General features: G+C 39.3%; 1 protein-coding gene and 2 non-coding genes across 4 annotated transcripts in view; 2 read left to right on the top strand and 1 right to left on the bottom strand.

The window, feature by feature from the left end:
* The first annotated feature begins 7193 nt into the window (after positions 1-7193).
* Positions 7194-7265, top strand: Trnah-gug (transfer RNA histidin (anticodon GUG)). The gene has a single exon. It is a non-coding gene; the product is annotated as a tRNA-His (tRNA).
* A 459-nt stretch (positions 7266-7724) lies between these two features.
* Trnah-gug (transfer RNA histidin (anticodon GUG)) lies at positions 7725-7796 on the top strand. The gene has a single exon. It is a non-coding gene; the product is annotated as a tRNA-His (tRNA).
* A 1564-nt stretch (positions 7797-9360) lies between these two features.
* The window catches only part of LOC106167453 (sarcosine dehydrogenase, mitochondrial), a 34093-nt gene continuing 21793 nt past the window's right edge, over positions 9361-21660 (bottom strand). For both annotated transcript variants that reach the window (XM_087009314.1, XM_087009315.1), the window contains exons 19-20: positions 16528-16696; positions 9361-11750 (exon numbers count right to left, since the gene is read on the bottom strand). In XM_087009314.1, the coding sequence (XP_086865440.1) occupies positions 11456-11750; positions 16528-16696 (464 nt within the window). In that variant the 3' untranslated portion in view covers positions 9361-11455. The remainder of the gene's footprint in view (positions 11751-16527; positions 16697-21660) is intronic.

Raw genomic sequence — 21660 nt, 5'->3', positions numbered from 1 at the left:
CACACATACTGAAGCCTAGATTACATTTACACTGGAGCCGTGCGATGAAATTGCACGTACGATTTTTTTTTTTTTTTTTTTTGGAAATCGTAAGGAGCTACGGGCTACTCCGAGTATGTCTACTTTTACATGGCCTTAAATCCGTACGATTCCGTGCGATTTCGCAAGGCCACCGTTTACCTTTGCTCAGACGCTGTACGAAAAGGGTAGGACGGGTAGTATACGTGCACCGTACGACCATCCAATTTCAAATGTAATCTAGGCATTATGGAGGACTCTGAACACAGACTAGCCTGATCAGTCTGAGAAGGTTCTCTTTATTATGGAAAAAACCCTTCCAAGTGACCTGCTGTTAGCCTGTATGGCTTTATAGACGGAATGAATAGACACTTAAGGTTCGAGACCCGGTCCCTGCGGGCGAGTTCGGCGTAACTGTCTGGTCGGAATATGCCCTCGATGGCTGAGGGACCCGGGGCGGCGGGAAGAGAGCTCCAATAACTGCCCGAGAAGGTCCATTATCGACAAACCCTCGAGGCCAGCAGGATCAGTCAGCGTCAAGGATGGTGGGGTCCGCGCGGCAGGGGTACAATGTATCGAACTGGAATTAACATTGTAGCTGGAGCGTCCCAGTGTGACACAGGGGGCTATACGACCAACGACCCTGAAGTCAGCAGGAATGCAGTCTTTGTCGGTTTTTTCTTTATCGTTTTGAATAAATAGTTTTTTTCGTTTTGTGGATTATGATGTTCTTTGCTTGGTTTTCAGATCTGAAGCGGTTTAAATTGAGAAACAGTGGTAAAGAGGGTGATATTCAAGTCGGACAATGCTTCCAATATTATCTTATTGAAAATATGTAGATTCATTGTTTATCATATAACACGGAGGCTGATGTATACATTCTTTATCTTGTTGAAACTAGTTGTCCAATATTTGATACAGGAATGAGGCGGCATTCAGTGGGTCCTTGACCAAAAAGTTTAATAACTAACTCCTGTGGACGGAGAATTCGTAATCTTGGTTAATATTGTAAGCCCAGACTTAATCCCCAGAACTGACCAAAGTGTTGATTGAAAAAATGGTTACAGAAGGATTTTCACTTAATTCCCCCCCCCCTTTTAAGTATAAAAACGGAGATGTTGTTTGTTAAAACCGAGCTGAACGCTGCCTCAGTTATCTCATACCCACGATATCAGGAACATGGGGTTCGACAGATTGTGTGTGCGTTTGGAATCCAACTGAAGATGCTTCACTGACAGGGGAACTGGCCTGTATTGGGGGGGGGGGGGGGGGGGGGGGGGTTATCAGACAGCTTATTCGGCTACCTGCTTTTAGAATAAGAGAATAAGCTGAATTTAGGATTTTCATATCACATATGTGGAGTGAAGTTGGTGAAACAAGGGAAAGGAAATATTTTTATAGCACTCTGCTTAAAAAATGTTATCTGTCTGTTTGATCGGAGCCCGTCAATAGTATGTTGTAATGTATCATATGCACGTGTAGGCCTACTTGTGTATGTCTTCTGGATAGGTCATTTAGTTGACTGATTTCCGTAATTTATGTTGCGATCCCTCTGGCAAATGTAAAGAAAATGCAGCAACTTTAATGCAGCTAGATCAGCAAATAAATAAAGAAACATAAAAATGACTTATATCTAACAAGAATAAATGATAGAAATAACCAATAAAACGTCAAAATATACAAAAGCAAAAGAAAGATCACCCTTCTTGCAAATTCGTCGTCATTATTGCTTATGAAAACGACCTGAGGCGCAGTTAGTTAACTCTGGTGCGCGTCTGCTGTGAAGACAGTGGCACAAGTGAAGGTTCAGTCACAGCGGGGACAGGGATCTAAGGTGTCCCAGACGCCGTCACCTTCACCCTATTCACTTGCTCCCAGTCGACGGTATGCGGGTACCGTGAACTTTTGCCTCTGTCACATTGTATAGGGCGAGCCGTCCCATAGTTTTCTTCATATGATAAAAAGGGTTTTGAACTTTAGTAACCTTAACTTGAATTTGGTGGAGATACAATGGGGTCCTCCTACAAATTGGAGCGACAACTGGAGGACCATTTTTTTTTAGGCGTAAGCTACTCTTAGACCCCATTCCCAGAGATTAGATCGATCCAAACTAGATCGACCTAACTCCTTGGGGGTTCACGCTAAATAGCTGTCAGCTGGGCGGACACGAAAGTTAATTACCCGCTTACAGCTTGTAGTAGGCGGGACGGGCATTTAAGCCGGATTATCTGACAGTGATCTAGTGAGACTCCCCATGGGGATAGATCGATCTAAAATCTATGGGAATGCGCCCTTAGACTTGCACTGCAGTGGATTGCATTGTACCAGAAGACAAAAAATGCTCAACCAAGAATATAAGAGTGACAAACCTGCTGATGTGTCACGTACTAAATAATTTCTGCGAGAATACAGAAACAGACTTGCTCTGATTACAGACTAAATGTGTCACCATGTATTTGTTTAGACAGTGCGGTACGAGGGGGTGGGGTAGGGGTGGGGGGTCATGGTGACATTGAGGTCCTCCAAGTAAACTATTAAACTATTGGTCGTCTCCTCATATCATATACTCTTCATCTTGACTCTAGTCAGCATCTCAAAGCATGCTGTGTTGTTTCAAGACACGTACTCAACAGTATATATTACCACTGTACCCGTATACTCAATAAATAAATAGATAAATAAATAAGTCCCAGTAGAAATGTTTGCAGCCTGGGGTCAGCAAAACACAAACAGATAGCAGGCAAGTTCAGAGATTACGATACCAGGGCATCATGCAGTATTGCCAAAGAGTCCACGTCCAGCAACGGGTTAACCAAAACATCGGAAAACGCACCCACCCCTCTTGTCACCCCGGGGTCAAAATGTCAGTGGCATGAGCTGGTGAGTGGGGTGGAACTGAGAGGTGACCCAGACGTCTTCTTCCTAAAGCTAGCTAGTCTGACATGGGTCTTAGTTAAAATGGTCTTTTGGGGCTTTGGAACAAAGCGTTATCAGACTATCAGACTCGGGTCGAGTGTTGCTGGCACAGTACATGGTAGAAAATATGACAACAGCAATATGGGAATAATCCGAGATACCCTTTAACTAGGCTGACGTCACACGAATCTAGAAAACACGCGAGAACCCGTGAGAGTTGGGGGTGAACTTTTCAGCGATAAGGGCGGAACTCTGTGCCTAGAACGTCGTTTCTGAAAGAAAAAAAAAATAATTGACACGCCACACAAAACATGTTGAAATGGTATTGTTGTGCAGTTAACTGTAATTGTACAGAACTCCCCCTCTCTCTCTCTCTCTCTCTCTCCCTCTCTCTCTCTCCCCCCCTCTCTCTCTCTCTTTCTCTCTCTCCCCCTCTCTCTCTCTCTCTCTCTCTCTCTCAACGGCAGCATAAAACCTTCATCACTAAAAAATTTAACGCCACTTGGCGCGACGACTGATAAGCCTACTGTCATCATAGTAAAACACAGCCCTTCTCGGCAGCGATGGGGACGTCAAGAGTAGCAGTTGCGACAAAAATCTCACACGTGATGTGTAAGACCAAATATTGCTGTATGAAAATTCATGAATATGTTCAAAACCGTTTGACAAAATATTTAACAACATGGGGACAGTCACTACATTGGAATATATTCACGATGTTTGTCAACGGAGCTGAGTAACATTGGTGGTCGCATTAACTTTGATTTATAGTGGGAAAAACAAACCAAGTTGACTGCAAGCGCATTCAGCTTACGCACGCTCGGGTTGAATTAATGAAAATAGCGGTAGTCTGGGTATATTACCCAACCGTGCATAGAGACTAATTTCAACAGAGACAAGTTATATAGCGGTATTGGAATAAAAACGAAAACAAATTGACGCAAAGTTGATAATTTGATACGCGGGCAGATTTGACGTCCACCAGCAGTAGGCCTAGAAATTTTCAGAACAAAAGCAAGTGCACCTGATAAAATCTTTTAAAATCTCCATCAAGTGCACGGGGGCTACGGCCTTGAACCAAGACCAAATAATTGTTTTTGCAACAAGGAGCGAGCACTTAGCCGCGGCAACTCCGGTATTTAGCTCACTCTGCCACCTGTTGATGGCGTGTACATGTGACTTGGATGGCAAAAGAATTCTTCAATTTCACTTGATTTATTTTTCCTCTTTTTTTGCCTTTTCTGCCTGTCGGCTGTGTCGTGTTTAGGTTTTTTCTCGTATTGCTGTTGTTGTGTGCGCCAATAATCCACAGATGAAGGGTGCATTTTATTGAGCATAGGTAAAACCATATTCTATTTAAAATAAACTAAAAAATGACACAATGCCCCAGAGCTCGTATTTATGGAATTCCACAGACGGCTCTCGCTGGCTACTTAAGATGATAAATTGTATCAAATTGTATCAAAACTGGAGGTCAGTGGGTGGCGACCTGGCGTTCTTTGAAAACTAGCCCTGGTCAAGTGGAAGGTCAGTACGAGATAATGTGCGCTGTTCAGCGGGGTAGCCTACTAGAGGTCACTAAGCCAGTCCAGAGCGTCCGTGTCAATGACCAGGTAGATGGTGACTTAACTAAGTAACCTCTCCTTTCTGCATGGTTTTTCATTCTGTGTCTGAGTCCACGAAGCACGACGAGCCTTGCTTTCTTCAGAGTGCATTGTAGGCTTAATTCCACGATGTTTGATCGTTGTTTGTTTGGATTATAAGCACTTTTGAATGAAACTAGGTGGATAACTGAAAATTAATACGCGAGGAGAGTTAATTAGCAATTTGCCTCCTTTGTCTGTGTGTAATCGAACGCCCGTTACATCATTATTCCCGTAATCGGTGTAGTTTCTGCAGGAAACTATCGTAGGCCTATAGGCTAAGGGGCGTACCATTGTGGATATTTCATCGGCCACTCTCCTAGCTTTTCCACTTAAACCGAATATATTACGTCAATATCTGTAAACTTGCTCATTCTACAAAACTTGCTTTTGAGGCGAGAATTCTTCCTGGGGGTGTTTCTTTAAGAAAGGTCATTTAACTTGACCCTTTTAACCTCCACTGGACAAACATAAAGGCCCCCGAAATACACTTACTAGGGCGTAGGCTATTCAGTTTTAATACATACTGCATGTTTTTTTAGTAGGCTTTATACCGGGCTCAGCACCGTTAGCACATACCACTGTAAGCTATATCCTATATACCGTCTCCTGGAGGAAGACACTTTCATTCGCTAACCTTAAAATTTAAACACCTGAGACAAGCTGTAGAGCTCTCGTTACCTCTCGTAATAAGAATTTCTCCAGATACATGTAGATCAAACTCTCCCTTGGCTAGTGGGGTCGGGATAAGGGTAGACTAGCGCGCGGTGCGGTAACGAGCGAAAGTTGACAAAATATATCCGCGGATATTTTCTGGTGTAGGCCTACCATGCCTTGCATTCTGTCGAATAACAGTTTATTTAACTACAGTAGGATGCATAATGTTTTGTGTGTCATTTTTCTATTCCTTCCAAGGTAAGATGCTCAGCGCATAGCGGTTCACCCTAATCACTGAATACTCAACTCCACCTTTTAGCCTAAGGAACATTCCTGCCTAGTTGAACATATGTACTACAAAATGAAGCGTTTACCCTTTTAACAAGCCTACCATCGCGCGGATTGTCGCACGATTTCTAGTTTCGTATACAGTGCCGCCAGCCTCGAGATAGGCTGGGATAGGATGGTTTTCTTATTAAACTTTAAAATTCTCTGAAGCGACCAGAATATTTCGAAGTTTCAGAATCGACTAAAATCAACCTTTACAACAAATCCAGACCTCTGCAGCTTCCATTATTGGTAATTTAAGTGAAATTCTTAACCTTTTTGTTTTAACCCGATCCATTCGTGCAAACGTTATAGATTAATGCTTAATAGAAAAATCTCGGAATCTGAGACCGCGCGACGCTCGGTATTGGGAGAGGACGAGCCATCTCCATGACTGTAACAATGGTGACAAGGTCTCACTCGCCACAAATCACAACACTGGATTCTCCTTCTGTTGCTTAACAAACCGTTTGAATATAATGAGCTAAATGTGCAGCATTAGAGATTTATTTAATTTTTGCTCCATTGGTTCTGAACGCCGGAGCGCCCGAAAATCAACACATCCTTGTGTACGTAAGGTAATTTTATTCCCCCTATGCCCCGCAGTCTGTTTGTCCGCAGGCACAAGAATGTAGGTAGATTTCGGGACATCAGTAGCAACAGGTAGGAGCACGCTGCTGAAAGAGAAACAGTGGAAGGCCGCGCCACGGAAGATTAGCGCTTAATTCGCCGTATCGGGAAAATGTGCTGCGCCCAGACGGTTCTCTGCGAGTGAATGAAACGATAAATAAACACGTGGAAGTGTTATGGGGTAGCGTAGGCGTTTTATTGACTCCCGTACAGATACAGAGCGACAGGTTTTATTTCACTTAGTTATTCATGAATGTTTATTCTCTTCGATTATCTCAACGCTTGGGATGCAGAAAAAAGTGCAAAGAGTAATCATCTGCGTAATTGCATAAGGGAAGCGGGAGCATGGAAAAGGCCATTGTACCATCACAAGCTCAATGCTGAATGTATCGTCAATCTTATTCTGAAATAGGTGTCAGAACCAGGGCTGTAGTGCGCAATAAGCTCGGAACGCACAACTCTAGTATTACCCCAGCTTGCCACATTGGCGCTCTGTTAACAGGCTTTAGATGAAAGCTAGTATCAGAAGGGAAAGGAGCCAAAGCAGTCAATAGACTGAACCACAAATTCGAAGCCCAGTCGCAAATGAACTCATGCTTTCGTTCTTGCATATAAATGCAATACATGTGATCTAATGATCTAAACATGCATGTGGCCTCTAAATGTACACCTAGAATATATTGGTAAATTGTTGTCACTGGAAAAAGACCAAAGGAAAACATGGTGCCTTTTTGCCTTCAGTTCGATTTAATGTTCTTGACCTAAAGTAAAACAAGTCAGTAATGAATTATTTGGAAGAATCCTTAAAGACCAAGTGTCTTTTAAGCTTTCTTTAGTGTCAGATGTGCACTTGTTAAATTATTACGAAGTATTCCGTTATACACTCATATCATAGAGATAGTCTTACAGGGTCTTCAGTAATATATTAAATAAAAATCCAAGTAATTATCTACTAGGACATGGGAGCCGAACGTGTTGAACGGAGAGCATTCTCCCGTAGCAGCCGTGATCGTATAGTGGTTAGTACTTCTCGTTGTGGCCGAGACAACCCAGGTTCGAATCCTGGTCACGGCAGAGCTGTGGAACTATCTCTGTCACGGCAAACGGAGGGTAATTTTTCCCAATTTTGAAAGTTTCAAGGTTCATTTTTGTGAAGATATTTTTAGGGTTATCTGTTTTATTGTCACTAACATATTGTTACAGGGATAGAGAACAACAGGAACAAAAAAAAAAAAAAAAAAAACATACGTAGCACGCAGACTTCAGCCAAGAATTATGATTGCTAATAATTTACCATTTATAAATAAATGGGTAATCATTAAAATCTAATCTCATTAAAACCAGTCGACTTCTGACCTATCCTGAAAATATCACTTAACAGCGCATTCAGAACAGATGATTCGGGGACTAAATATGGTCGATTCCACTTAAAAATAAGCCGCCTAATCCATATTTAATCCGATTTCTAACAGCCCGCGGATTAACTTGCTCTGAGTGCGCTCTTAATCCACTCGCCAGCATCCTCCTGTAGCAGCCGTGATCGTATAGTGGTTAGTACTTCTCGTTGTGGCCGAGACAACCCAGGTTCGAATCCTGGTCACGGCAGAGCTGTGGAAATATCTCTGTCACGGCAAACGGAGGGTACCTTTTTTTATTTATATCTCGATTTTTTTTACTATTATAAAGGAAAAAAATCTGACATGTTCTGCAAAATTAAAAAAAAAATGAAACACCAATTGCTCAACCACTAATTGATAAATCAAGTTAACATCGTGAGGGTGACAAGATTTGTAAAAAGCAGTAAAATATCAAGTGTATAGTTTCGCTCATTTTTTCTTCGTATTCCCACCAGCGTCTTTCATATTCGCCGAAATCAGATCACGTCAGATTACAACCGGCTTAGGGGATCAATCTAAGGTCATGGTTTTAATCTCTAGTTTTCACAAACAACTAAACCTACGACTCGAATCCAAATAATCCTAATCGATGTTTTTGTATTATATAATGGTATTTACGATAATTGGCATAAACCGTGTGAATTCTGTCACCTTTACACAATGGCGGATACATAGAAGGTCGTCTTTGTGTTCTCGATGGTGGTCGGTGTAAAAGAATACTTCGCGACGGCTGTGCTCTTTGATAGCAATTCTATTCATTTTTAATCAAAGTTGACCTCAAGTTCCCAGCAACGCGTTCTGTCGACACATTAAAATTCAACTCTTGGCATTAAAATGTAAAAAAAAAAAAAAAAGACTTCAAATACTGCCTGTTTTCGTTACCATATCTTATTATTTTTTAACCACAAGATAATTCGGGAATGATATTTTTCGTGGAACATTCACCTGATACGCGAGACTTCTCCAAGGTGACCTCTGCAGCGTCTCCTGACCGGCCCACCCTCTGAGAGACGGGTCGTTCACACACAGGTGAACAGGTACAGCTCACCTTTCAACCCATTCGTCCGTTTATACGAGTCCCGACTTGGATTGAAAATCTGACCAACTGGTGCTATCAGACGACCTATATAAGGAATTTAGGCCCCGAGGCCCAAAGATGGCTGTGTTCCCGCCCTCCGCCCTGAGATCTACATCTCCTCAGAAAGTCATCTACCTGGTCGAACGTTTTGGTCGTCTGCTAACCGAGTTGGGACGACTGCTGGATCCTCGAGGCTCTAGTATAAACAGTCATGCTCAGAGATGAACACTAGTAACAAGAACGTTAATTTTTCCTTTTCTTTTTTAATCTCTCTTCGCCTTTATTTTGTTACAGTCGGATTTGACAGCGGATTCGAAATGAATCCGGATTAATTTTCACTGTTTTTCTTTATATTTCTCAAAAGAAAATTATTTATAGTTCGATATCACCGAATGGAAGTCATTGCGTTTCTTGGGCTTCAATTAACTGCTCGCTGCTTGAATTGGCTTTGTACATTTCGCCATAGTACGGATATCCTTAGTGAAGTAATTGCCAAGTCGATCGTACAGGTTTTACTTTTCTGTCTGACATAATAACGTCCTCTTTGCACATTTTGGTGAGGCAAATGATGTAATACCATCTCAAGTGTTCTGACATTATTTAACTGATCGTCTGCTGCGTTTCCGCTTGCGGCCCCGTACGCACGTGCAGTTGCAGATTTTAAAACTTTCCAAAATTCACAAGAGGTTCACTGTACATTGGAAAATAACAGACAAAATTTATTTGTATTTTCATATATTCTTCAACATTTCTGGTAATTATATAGCAGAACAAAGTGTTTGGTATAACAGGAACGTGCCGATTGTAAAGACTGCCGGACACGAAAAAAAGGCCCCTTCGGCGTACGATTTGAGCATCGATTGTGAAATGTCAATATGACTAAAATAATTTCTATGCATAAATCATGTCATCTGTAAATGTACAATAAACACACTATACATTGGTTTTACAATAATATGCAATATTCAAATATCTTATGACTACCGTACAGGAATTTATTATAATTTTCATCATAATTTACACCTGGACTAATTTTCTTTTCAATAAATACATATATTGTCACATAATTTGCGCAAAATCTGATTAGAAGTAACTTCACATCATTAAGAAAAATAACTGCAACATTCTCTACAAAAATACAACTTCTCCGCTACTGATCAATGGATATGAATTTAAATATCTATGTTAATTGCGTACATAACGGTCGAACAGTTTGGTATGATATCAAACCCTACTGTGTTTCTTAAACTAAGCTTTACCCTAAGCCTCTTAGACCTGTGTGTGTGTATGTGTGTGTGAGAGAGAGAGAAAACGCCACATTCCACCCAATACAAGCATGCGGCAGACCCCGATCTTCGTACATGTGCGATCTAGGAGCACGCGGTCCTCTCCGGGAGTTGTCTGAACGCGGCCAGGTTTGATGCGCCTCTCGGGGTGACAGGGGTCTCGCCAGGACATCCCCGCATCTCACCCAAAAATAATTGCTACCCTGGCCTTAGCTCCAGCTCCGAGACTGAAAATTTCGGTTATCAAGTTCAACAACTGGGTCGTCTAGCCTAATTTCCAGGCCGAATGCAAAGATTAGAATTTACAGATGATGTCGTCTGCAAGCGAGGTGTCACGTGACACGAAAGACAGAAGCGGCCACTAGTGGGGGTGGAAGTTTTGTGTGCAAAACGTTTGAAAAATTGGCCATTTTTATGCTTTGAAATGTGTCAAATGCTATTTGAGGCCTCGACTCAACATCAGAGAAGACGAGGGCACCTTCCGCAATTTTGAAAAAAAAAAGGAAAAAAGAGAGACAGACGGCAGACAGTAAATGAAACCATTTCTTTAAATCGTAGAACGCAGAGATTTATCAAAGTACCAGCATAAAATGTCTGAAATGTTACACTTCAGAATATGTACGTGTCTATATACACATGTAAATTTTCATGTCCTAGGAAGTGTTTATTTTCTCATGTAACACCCTGCGTCTGCCGGAAAACTTCCATCACATGGGCCCGCATTTATCTTGGAAAGCGTATGTTGCGTAAAGGAAGATTGTCGGTGCTATGAAACTCAGGGCAATTCCTTATAAAAATATGAAAAAAAAAATAGATGAGAGCGCCTCAACACTTGGTGAATGTGACATGACTTCCATCTGCAAGAAATCAAAGTGTGACCGTCTTTGGCTGTGGGCAATGGCTTGCTTTCTTGCCAAACTTTCATCTGTCAAGGAATAAGAAACTGTAAGAATAGATAGGATACAGGGTTAGAAATTATATTAACCACCTGAATAAGTGCTTAACCTTACCCACCGTCTTCCCAGCAGAGGAAACGTCTGTCTGTCTGTCTGCCTGTCCCCTGGTCACTACTCTGACCCTAACTTAACTGTGCAAAGAACCCTGTGACCAGAATGACCATACAAACCATCAACATGTACCCAAGCCAAGCTAAGGGTAGACTTATACATAAATATAAGGGACTAGCCATGTAAACAAAAGAGGTGCATCATATCATCTTTTAGATAAGTAATTTTTCTGTTTTGATGAATCAACATTACCAGTACACATTACTCCCCATGGTCAAGACGCCTGGTCAAGCCTCAGTGACATCACCAGACAAATCTTTCAGAACTCTACAGATTATGATATACCACCAAGAGCCTGCAAGATTTTCTTTCCTGCAGCAATTTCTAAATTTTTGTAAATTTAATTTTGAGCAAGTCCACAGGACATGATGCACACCCTGTACCAAATGTCAGAGTTTTCTTCTATCACTACAAACAAATATTGTTAACAAATCTTCTATGCCTGTACTTTATGGATGGGCAAAGGTTCATCGTAGATTCCTTTAACCCGTTTATTTTGGGGGTCAAAGGGCGACTTCAAATGCAGCTTGGCAGGATATGTGGCCCCCATGTGTTCTAGTGTGTAGACCCCACTCTTCATGAAGTCAGCGGTGACGGCACTGCCGTCAGGACATCTCACGTAACCGTACCCAATGCTCTTGCCCAGGGCGAAGGCATATTCTGCTCGGCGTAGAAATCCGACTGCTTCCCCATCACGCCATATGGCCTCCAAACCATGAAGTGGAACATGGCTGAAATGGAACAATTTTAAAACAAAATATATTGGTAATACACTGATGAAAAGTTCTGGGATATTCAGACAGAAAAAACAAGTTTGGATGGACCACGTGCTTGAATTAAAAATCATCTGAGGTAGCCTTAAGTCTCACAACTTACCAAAAAAACACGCTAAATTTCACAAATCTGGAGGAGAGTGGGGCCAGAATTTGAAATAACGGCAGACTACCTAACGGTGTGCCAAATGAATAGAACCAACAGAATTCAACCATGGATATTTTTCTTGTTTTCTGTCCAATCACAGTCTACTGCACCACAGTACAAATACACCATAATTTGAATGACACTCCATTGCCTCCATTTTCAATATGGGACCACATGCACAATTGCAATCCAGCCACAAATCAACCATTTTCACGTCTATCTTTACAGCTCATCACCATCGTATTATCAGACATTTGTATATATATATATATATAAATGAAAAGCTTGTATCATATGTATATGTAATTATAAGGCAGGCTTGTTTTTTGCTCAATTCCAGAACCCACACACACTCATAAAAGGGGAGGGGGGACATTCAGGCATTCTTACCCTATTTTGGAGATAAGAAAACATTTAGCAGTCAGTTTTATCAATTTGCTGTGTGAACCCACAAAAACCCTGCCTCCTCCACCATAATTTGAAAAAAAATCTGGTTACCTCTCTCTCTACACATACACACAGACATGCACACACGCAGAGGTATTCAAATTCATATTCCTCCTACAATCCCCATTCAATCACTATCCATATATTTAAGTGAGAAGAGTTGCTTTTAACAAGTTTATATTATATAACAGCTCAAATCAAATGAACAAAGGAGACCAGTACATTGCTGAATACCTCCGCTGCCAAGTGAACACTAGTGAACTTCTGGTTCACTCCCCCGGGCAAACAGAACCCAAACCCCACAATAGCACTTCAGAGAGATCTCACCTGGAAGAATATTTGACTAAAGTACTAGTGCACTTCTCATAAACATGTGGCCCAGAAATAAACCTATCTAATCATATTGGTTGTGCACAATGCTGAGGTGCAACTCTAGCAGGTCTGCGTGAACTCACGGACTCCAGTTTCAAGTTGTCAAACTTTCACGAAATGTTCCAAACTTATTTGTTGCTATGAGTGCATATGCACTCTGAAGAGTGTTAAGTTTGACCCCACACGCTGGGGGGTTCAAACACATGGAAATTTTGGTTTAATTCACAAAGAACGGAGTTCAAAGTCTTCACCTGGTGTACTGTCTGCAGATCAAACCATATTATCTGCAAACACTAAAGCAATCAACTCTAACTGATTGTAATCAACGTTCACAATCAAACTTAACACATGCTGTAAACCAAGGTGAGAGCAATCAACAAGGGTAACGCGCGATCTTAAGTACTTTCTTGCTAAAACTGAGCTTATATGATCATTTCTCAAGAAAATGTTCTCAGACAGAGATAGTATTGCAATGCCTCCATTCCCACTCCACTTATAATGCATATCACTTCATGTTGAAACTAACCTCAATGTTATAAATATACCAAGCTGTATAAAAAAAGAACTGTACTAAGTCCTCTTCATTCACTTGTTACACTTCTGCAGTTGAGACACACACAAGTAGACTTCCACTTATTAAAAGGTTTCAAAGCAATAAATTTACATAACAGACATTATTTTTGAAAAAAAAAAATAATAGCTCAAAAAATAAAAAAAAAAGTGCTAGTATTTTTGTTGCCTTTTCACCAAACGTTATTCTAAACTTTGGTAATGTCACTTGACACAGACCCACTATCTTAATCAGAAAAATCTTAATCTTACAAAATCCTCCACCAATGGTGTCCCGTTCCTTGCACACCTCACCTTAACATCCCCCATAAAATCCTAATTCCCTCAACCTCACCGGGTCAATCTCCTCAATTCCAAGTACTGTGGCACTGGCTCCTGCATGTTATCCTCCATATTTGCCTGAGAGATGTTTCAAACTCCTCAGGAAGTGCACCCGGCTCTCGAGCCATGACCTTACCACACGGCTACACATACTTTACCAGTCCTTAGCTTTGTCCTAAATTTTGGTAACATTTATCTCCTCCTGGGGCTGTATGCCAACAGTACATAAACTGGGGACTCTTGGCTTTGTGCGCTAAATAAACTAAGACGTGGGAAAAAAAAGAGAGGGCCCTGACTGTATTTTATTCAAGTTGGTGGTGGAATTTCATACTAATGTCAAATTTGACAAACGTGAGTGTACATGTAGACAGAATGACTGGAAATAAAGTGAGAACTGTATAGTTGAGCACATACACCCATCAAACAACCCCCCCCCCACCAAAAAATGAATGAAAGAAAAAAAAAATTCACATGGAGGTCTCTTTTTCATTAAAAAAAAAAAAAAAAAAAAAACACTGGAGCCCACACCAATTTTTCCTCATTAATTCAAGTAAAGAGAAGACTACCAAATTGTCCATTCAGATGTCCACACAGAAAAAAATTTAATGATAAAATAAGAAGCTTTTAATCTATCAGATATGTTAAAAAGTGGTCAGTGTGGATAAGACTCCAATGGTCAAATGAGGGGGTGACCATGACTAGCGGTCACAAGACAGGACAATGATACCTGGAGGAGTGAGTAAACTCCATGTGATACTTAAATTCTAACCACATCCATCCAGGCAGTCAAACAGTATAAAAGGGTCCCTGTATAAAAAACGGACACATTAGTCTTGTTATAATAAATTCTTGGATAGTTACTCATGCAGAACAGAGCCAGCTTTATCCCAGAGAGCTAATAGAGAGAGGTCTGGCTGCTTTTTTAGATAATATTTTCCTTGGGTTGCCACATTGCTGAACGCACACCACAAATATTTCCGTAGATAATCCAATTTATTAACTGGCATATCTGGTGAAGTATCCCCTCAGAATGAAAACAAACTTAGTGCTTTGGCTGGAATACTAGTCATGCATGATTTTTTTAAGTACTTTGAACCTTTTTTTTTATCAAGGTTTACTTCATCAGTATATACATACTTTAAACAACTTCTCACTTCATTTGACTTTAACCTTTTTTATGGTAACCTACATTTACACTATTGTAATTTTTACATCACATAAGTTCATTTTGCACAATGTCAGTGAACTTTTGTCAAAAATGGATATTATATGCATTTATGATGCAAGCTCATAGAGAAAAAAGAGTAATTTAAAATAGTAAAAATGCTATTAGATGTCTCTGATTTGTGACCATTTATTTGTGTAATAACCCCGGGGCAGGTATCACTTCATAGTTTTTGCTGGGGTATTAAATGGCTGAAGATGGTAGTTATGGGTGCTCAAATTTAGTTAGGTTTAGTCACTACTGTTAAACTGGACACTTCTTTCTATGTACAATTCTCGCTGATGACAGTCCACTTTCTATACAAAAATGTCAAATTAATTTATTATTATTTTTAGGGGGAAGGGGAGTGGAAGGCAACAGATATGGATTTGCGGGTAAAGCGCAAGAATTTGTTAAGGCTTAGCAGGACTGATGCATTAGTATGTAAATACCACATAGTCTGACAACTGTATTCAATATTTAATCTGAATGTCTTGCTAACACTGCCAGAAAAATAAACCTGTTTCATTGTTTAGAGATTTTTTGCCAGTGAAACAACCAAATTTTTTAGCTGTTAGAAACTAGGCCCCTGTCTTCCTTATTAAGTTTAGAAAGGGATATAAAGTGTAAGAAAACAGCAATTAAAACAATGATATAAATGAGTAAATGATCACAACACTTCACCAATATAAAGACCATATCCTAGGCCAGAGATTCATGTAATTAATATTATGTCTGAAACACAGAATTCCTGAATCATGTTATTTCCATTAAGGGAATAAAAACTTGAAAAGGACCTGAACATCATCAAAACCACCTCCAATGCAGTCTGCATTATTTGAAAATTGTACTTTGCCTGTAGGGGTTTGTAAGTGTGGAAATTTCGTCATGTGTACATCAGTCTAATGTCCTTCACCTCCTGATCCTTTAAGTTCAGCTGATTGAACTTTCACATCACCCATCCCACCATTACACAGAAAACACTACCCAAAACTGGGCAAGTACTGTGGAATATTCAAAATAAATGTGGCCTTTTAAGCACACAAAATCTACTTAGTAAACAACTGGATGTTGGTGCTTACTGGATGCAAAATGATACTAAAAGGTTGAGTTATCGTGGGATTGTTTGTTTTCGCTGGTTAACCATATTTACCCAACAGCCCCACTCTCCGAGCCCGGGCGGATTATCTTAATTTCTCTTGGCTCAGATTTCCCTGAGAAAACTTGCAAATCAGGTAGTGAAAATAACGGTACAAGTGTGATAGAAATACATTCCGTTATCCACTTCAAAAGGATAAAATATTCTGAATTAATTAACTTATCTTAATAATAACTGAAGTATAATAATTAAGTCTTGGGAATGGTGAGACTGATACAGATGATGTAAAATATCTCACATGTTTTCATTTGCACAAAAAACGGGCACATGCATTGCTGCAATTCAGTGCCAAAACATACAATTTTAATCAGACTCCTTCATGCTAACTTCTCATCTACGTCACCATACTAAAATTCAGCACTTTGCAATAAGATTTTCTAAAAATAAAATGACCAATGCAGGACTCTGTATAATTTTAAATATTCTGTGAAAAGATAACTTCAAAATATGCAAAAAAAATACCTCACAATTATCCTTACACAGAGAAATTATGAGAAATTTTGACCAAACTCACTCATCAATACTGAAGCATGCAATCTTCTTCTTTATTCCTTCTTTCTTCTGTCGTTCCAGAGCCTCTCTCCCCAGGAAAGGCGTGTCTGTCTTCAGCTTGCAGGTGAAACCAAGGAGAGACTCGAGGGGGGTGTCATCAATGCGGAGATCGGCATGCCAGTGACGGTAGCCTGGAATAGACAGAGGTGTTGTCAGTTTATCTGTCACAGGAGTTATTTCCCTTGAGTGAAGGAAAATCCTGGGACATATGCAGTGGGTAGCAATTTACCTGTTATAAGGAAGTTATTTCATAAAGACAGAGGGTAATTATGAAAACTGCAAATTATACCATAAGAATATTTTTACCAATCTCAGGAATGACGACTTGAAAGTCATGATCCATAACCTGGGCCCCATCTCTTTTCCACAAAAAATTGGATTTCTTTGACTGTTGTGTAATAAGTCATAAAGCAAGAAATTGGTCAATATAAATCAAATGCTCTATTATATTGGAGAAATTGTTCTCAAATCTTGATTCTGAATATACCACATACACAAATGGATCTTGGTAACCACCAAAATAAAAAATAAATCAGCTTTGAAGTTGATCTACAATAAATTGAAGGCTTTTGGGTTGCAAGAAGAAAAAAACAAAATGGAATGCCTGAATGCTTAATTTACTCTGCACATATACAGTCACACCCCTTTCTGTACTTGAAAGCTTTGAACATCTTGCAAGCATACTTCCACACTTCCACACAGTGAAGAAAAGTAACCAGTTTCCCGGCTTCTGTCCTCGTGCGTCCTGTCACTTCCAGCGCCCGCCCTTTGATCATTTCTCCAAGGTGGCACACACATATCAAAATAAAAATAAGACCTGTGGAATTCTTCAATAAAAGTGTGTGTGACATGTGGTGTTGCTACTATAATTAGAATAACATTGAAGTTTTTTATTTCCTCCTACATGGAACTGTTTCAGAAGATTGGTTTTTTGGTCTTCATCTACTGCGGCTGTGGACTTGCAGTAAAAAAAAATGTTTCTTGTTATAAAAATACAATTAAAAAACATTACCATGAGTTCAATTAAAATTGACTCCCTCCCTTGCAATCATACAAATAGGCTATTAATCTTCTGCTGTACCATGTTTCATTGTCTTTTCGGGAGAATATTTATGAAAACAGTGGCAGATTTAGAGAGGGGGGGGGCATGACCCCCTTTCAGTTTCTGAAAAATATACTACACCAATATTCCCCTATAGAAATTAGAATTTTGACTAGCTGAATCATAGTTCTAAACCGTACCAAAAGGGCACCGTTTGCCCTCCAAAACACCTAAAATATTTTGTGACCCTATAGCAGGCATTGAACCCCACACCAAGGGGGCGATGGTTGGCTTTGCATCTGAGGCCTGTCGTTCTTGACCCCCCTTCAAATAATCCTTGATCTGCCCCTGTGTAAGCCTCTGTTATCCTCCAAAACTGTGTGATATATACCAATTTTCTCTCAACAGTGTTTGATAATTTCAAATTTTGTGATCAATATCTACAGTAATAATATGAAGTTTCATTTCATCGTATAGGCAAGCTAGACAAAATGGCAGGATCAGATTAGATGAGTGTACTGCATTTCATACCATTGCAGAAATGGTGTCTTCCAATTTCTCTTCTTCCTCAGGAAAGTTTGAAGCGTAGGTTTTTTTTCATTGTTAAGCTTAATTCTAAAAATCTTCTTTCAAAGCAAAAAGAACAGTGTGTCACGTATTAAGCCCTATCAAAACGATTCTAGTCTTACTGGTCCAAAAAAAAGGTTTCTCCAAAAATAACTATTTATCTATCTAGAATTACCTCAGGGGGGGATTTTCTCCTTTTTTTTCAAAAGCTAAATGAAACATCAAAATGGTGACGAGTATAACAAGATTTTCCAACGTCTTGCTATCAGACTATACCGTATATTGCTGGGAACAATGGACGAGTATCGGAATTACGATTAAATTTCTCCAGTTGCAAAATCTGATACATTTACACTGAAATTTCTTCCGTTTCAATGCATGACTGGAGATGAAAGGACAAACATCACAAAAAATGATCAAATTCTTTTTTAATGTTGCTGTCTGCATTACGTAATTGAAAATAACAGGTGCGTAAGTTAAAGCAAACACCTGGGAGGAAGTACCCCCACCTACGCTTAAGTCTTCTGAAAGAGTGAGAGGGGGTCTTCCAGTACGAATTCCACTTTACATTTGTGTACTCTGAATGTGGAGACTACTTCTCTTCCAGATGAATTAGTATTAATTTCATTTTTTATGACAGTCTTTCATGTAATGTACTAAGTTACTGCATGCCTCAATACACTAGAATTTACATAGCAAGCAGGTTTTCTTGAACAAATTTTAGTGGGATGATAAGTGAAAAAAAAAGAACCAGTCGAACTTGTAAGTCTTTTTATGAATGAATGTAATGTAAAACTGCTTAACGCTGTGTCTGTGACATGTTATTTATCTTAATGCACTAATTTCCCCCAAAATAACCTTTCTCAAAGTAAGGGGCCATACTGGTCTTTTCTTAGAACATCTTTGACTGACAGGCACCTTGCTATCTTGTACCAAAGTCAATTAAGCAAGGAGTAAGTGTGTTGTCCTGAGTATCCAGGCATGCAAGGAAGGCCATACTGTCACTGACTCCATTGAATAAAATACTTCAGAGTTACTGAAGTAAAAACCTACGAAACGGTTGACTTCTCAATTTCTGACATCTCTATCATCACCTTGCAACCCGTAAACTGACAACAATCGTGATGCATGGGCAATTTTCTTCCTCACTCCCATTTTCATTCCAGTTATGAATACTTAGAACCCCACAAAAGAAATCCATACCTGTCACATTATACAGCATACCAATAAACTGTAAGATATACTATACGCGTACACTATAATAATAATAATTTGGGGTTCTAAGAAAAAATAGGAAGAAATGGCAAGACAGTGGCTTGACTCAGTGACTCACTATTCCCAATATTTTAATTTTTTAAGATTTATCATTTCAGACACTCACAATTTTCAAAACTTTTGAATAGCACATTTCAGAATTTCTCTAAAAAATTACAGACAAAAATTACTCAGACAAAAATTACAGACAAACTATTAACAGAATAATTTGTTGTAAATGAAAATTTCACATACAACTTGCAGTATTTGAATTTATCAGAAGTTTAGTCAGACTTAGGCATCAACAAAACAAATCTCAATTCCCTTTTCCTTGGCACGTCCCGCCACCAGGTAAAACATGTTAACAGCATAACAAGAAAAAAAATCTTTTCATATCATAATATAATCATGCAGACAATTTTCAGTATGTCACAGGTCTGCCACACTAACATCTGGAGCCATTTTTAAGTCTTGGAAAGTGATGCACTTCAAGTAAAAATAAAAAGTACATAAATATCAAAGGCACTATATAAATATGCATATGCACTGCATAAAATGAACATGTGAATAAACTGTTATACTGAGAAAAAACAGATTTTGGCATTAATTTCCCACAATATTCACGGTTCCCTTGAGAATACAGATCTAACATTCTCACATCAATGTTGAAGCATTATTCCAGTGTGTGCTTCCTCTGACTGATGAATCCAAACTTTCCCATGCCCTACAAGTAATGACTTCCTGGAAAAATCAATTCTATTCTGGTCTCACCAAATAAAATCTTATTTCTCAACTTCATCATTGCTTCTACTCCAGGCACAGTTTCACTTCCATTGCACTCTACTGCTTTGGCTATATACCAAAGATGGCCTTTTTTTTCATTCAAAATACTAAGTTTTGTAGTAAATAAGTTAAACAGACATGCATATTTGATTGGATAGTGACAAACAATAAATGGCTTACAAATATGTGAAAACATATACAATAAAGCTGACTCTTCTGTCTACAATGGTAATGAGAAATAGATTTTTTTTATCTCAAACATAAATGTTTTCAACGCCACCAGATATCAATATCAGATAAACAGAAGACCACCAAAGTCTATGTATAAAGTTTAAACAGACTAGGGCTCTCCGTCACATAGGAATGCTTTGTTTCTATTCTACAGGAGTTTACAGGTAATCCATGATAACATTATTCTAGTGCTGTCAAGACACTCTCCCACAGTGTCAACTGAGGGACTTTCCCACGTGACAATTGGACTGGTTGGTATTCTGCTCGCAATCGTGGCACAGCAATGTTCAGACAAAGATTGCAAAAGACTGAGCCATGGTCCAAACTTGTACTGTCATCACAGCCATGTTCAGACAAAGACTTTAATGGACTGAGCTGTAGTCCAAACTTGTACGGTCATATGTAGAACTTGCAACTTGTATCATTTTATTCAATTTTTTCTTCAGTTTGAATGATTCTGAACATATTACACTGTTATAAGTGAAAACTTCAGATTATTTTCATATTGTATTTTTTTCCAACTTAGACATGAATACTCAACACAGATCAATTTATGACAATAATGGCTTTAAACCACAAACTGATTTTTGTAATGAAAATGATAAATCAGTGCATTCAAGGAACAAAAAGACAGATGGACACATTTCAATTTCCAAGATAACCAAGCATTTTATTTGGCAACACACTCACTAAAAACAGCAATCACAGAGACCACTTACAAAAGCATAGCAACAACTGTCCACAATTCACTGCACACTGTACACAGAACTATCAAATACACAACAAGTAGCAGCAGCCGTCTCTTTCCTGTTTCCCAGCAATGGCCGCCTCTCCCACACTCAACGCTACGAGAATTCCAGCTTTCCCATGTGACACCTCGAATAAGCCACACTCCCAGTGATAATCAGAGGATTTTAATGACAATTCTATACATGCTGCTATATGCACAGCACTTTGACTCAGGCCAATAAATGGTATTTCATTAATACATTAATTACGAGGGGTCTGACAGGCTACGACATTAACAACAAGCTTTATGTGTTTCATTCAACATTATCTAAATTGCTCTTCGTGTATTAATTTAGTGATTCAGTTTCAATATTCAAATGCGGCAAATAATGATTTATCTGTCCATTCATCAAATATTAAGGAGGTTAAGTTTGGAAATTACATTTGCTGACTTGATTTTTCATAACTACATAATATTACATTCTTTGC

This window comes from Lingula anatina, chromosome 3 (genome assembly GCF_051362555.1).
Source record: "Lingula anatina isolate TDL-2025a chromosome 3, LinAna3.0, whole genome shotgun sequence".
NCBI classification, from domain to species: Eukaryota; Metazoa; Brachiopoda; class Lingulata; order Lingulida; family Lingulidae; genus Lingula; species Lingula anatina.
This window is presented reverse-complemented; position numbering and strand designations above follow the sequence as displayed.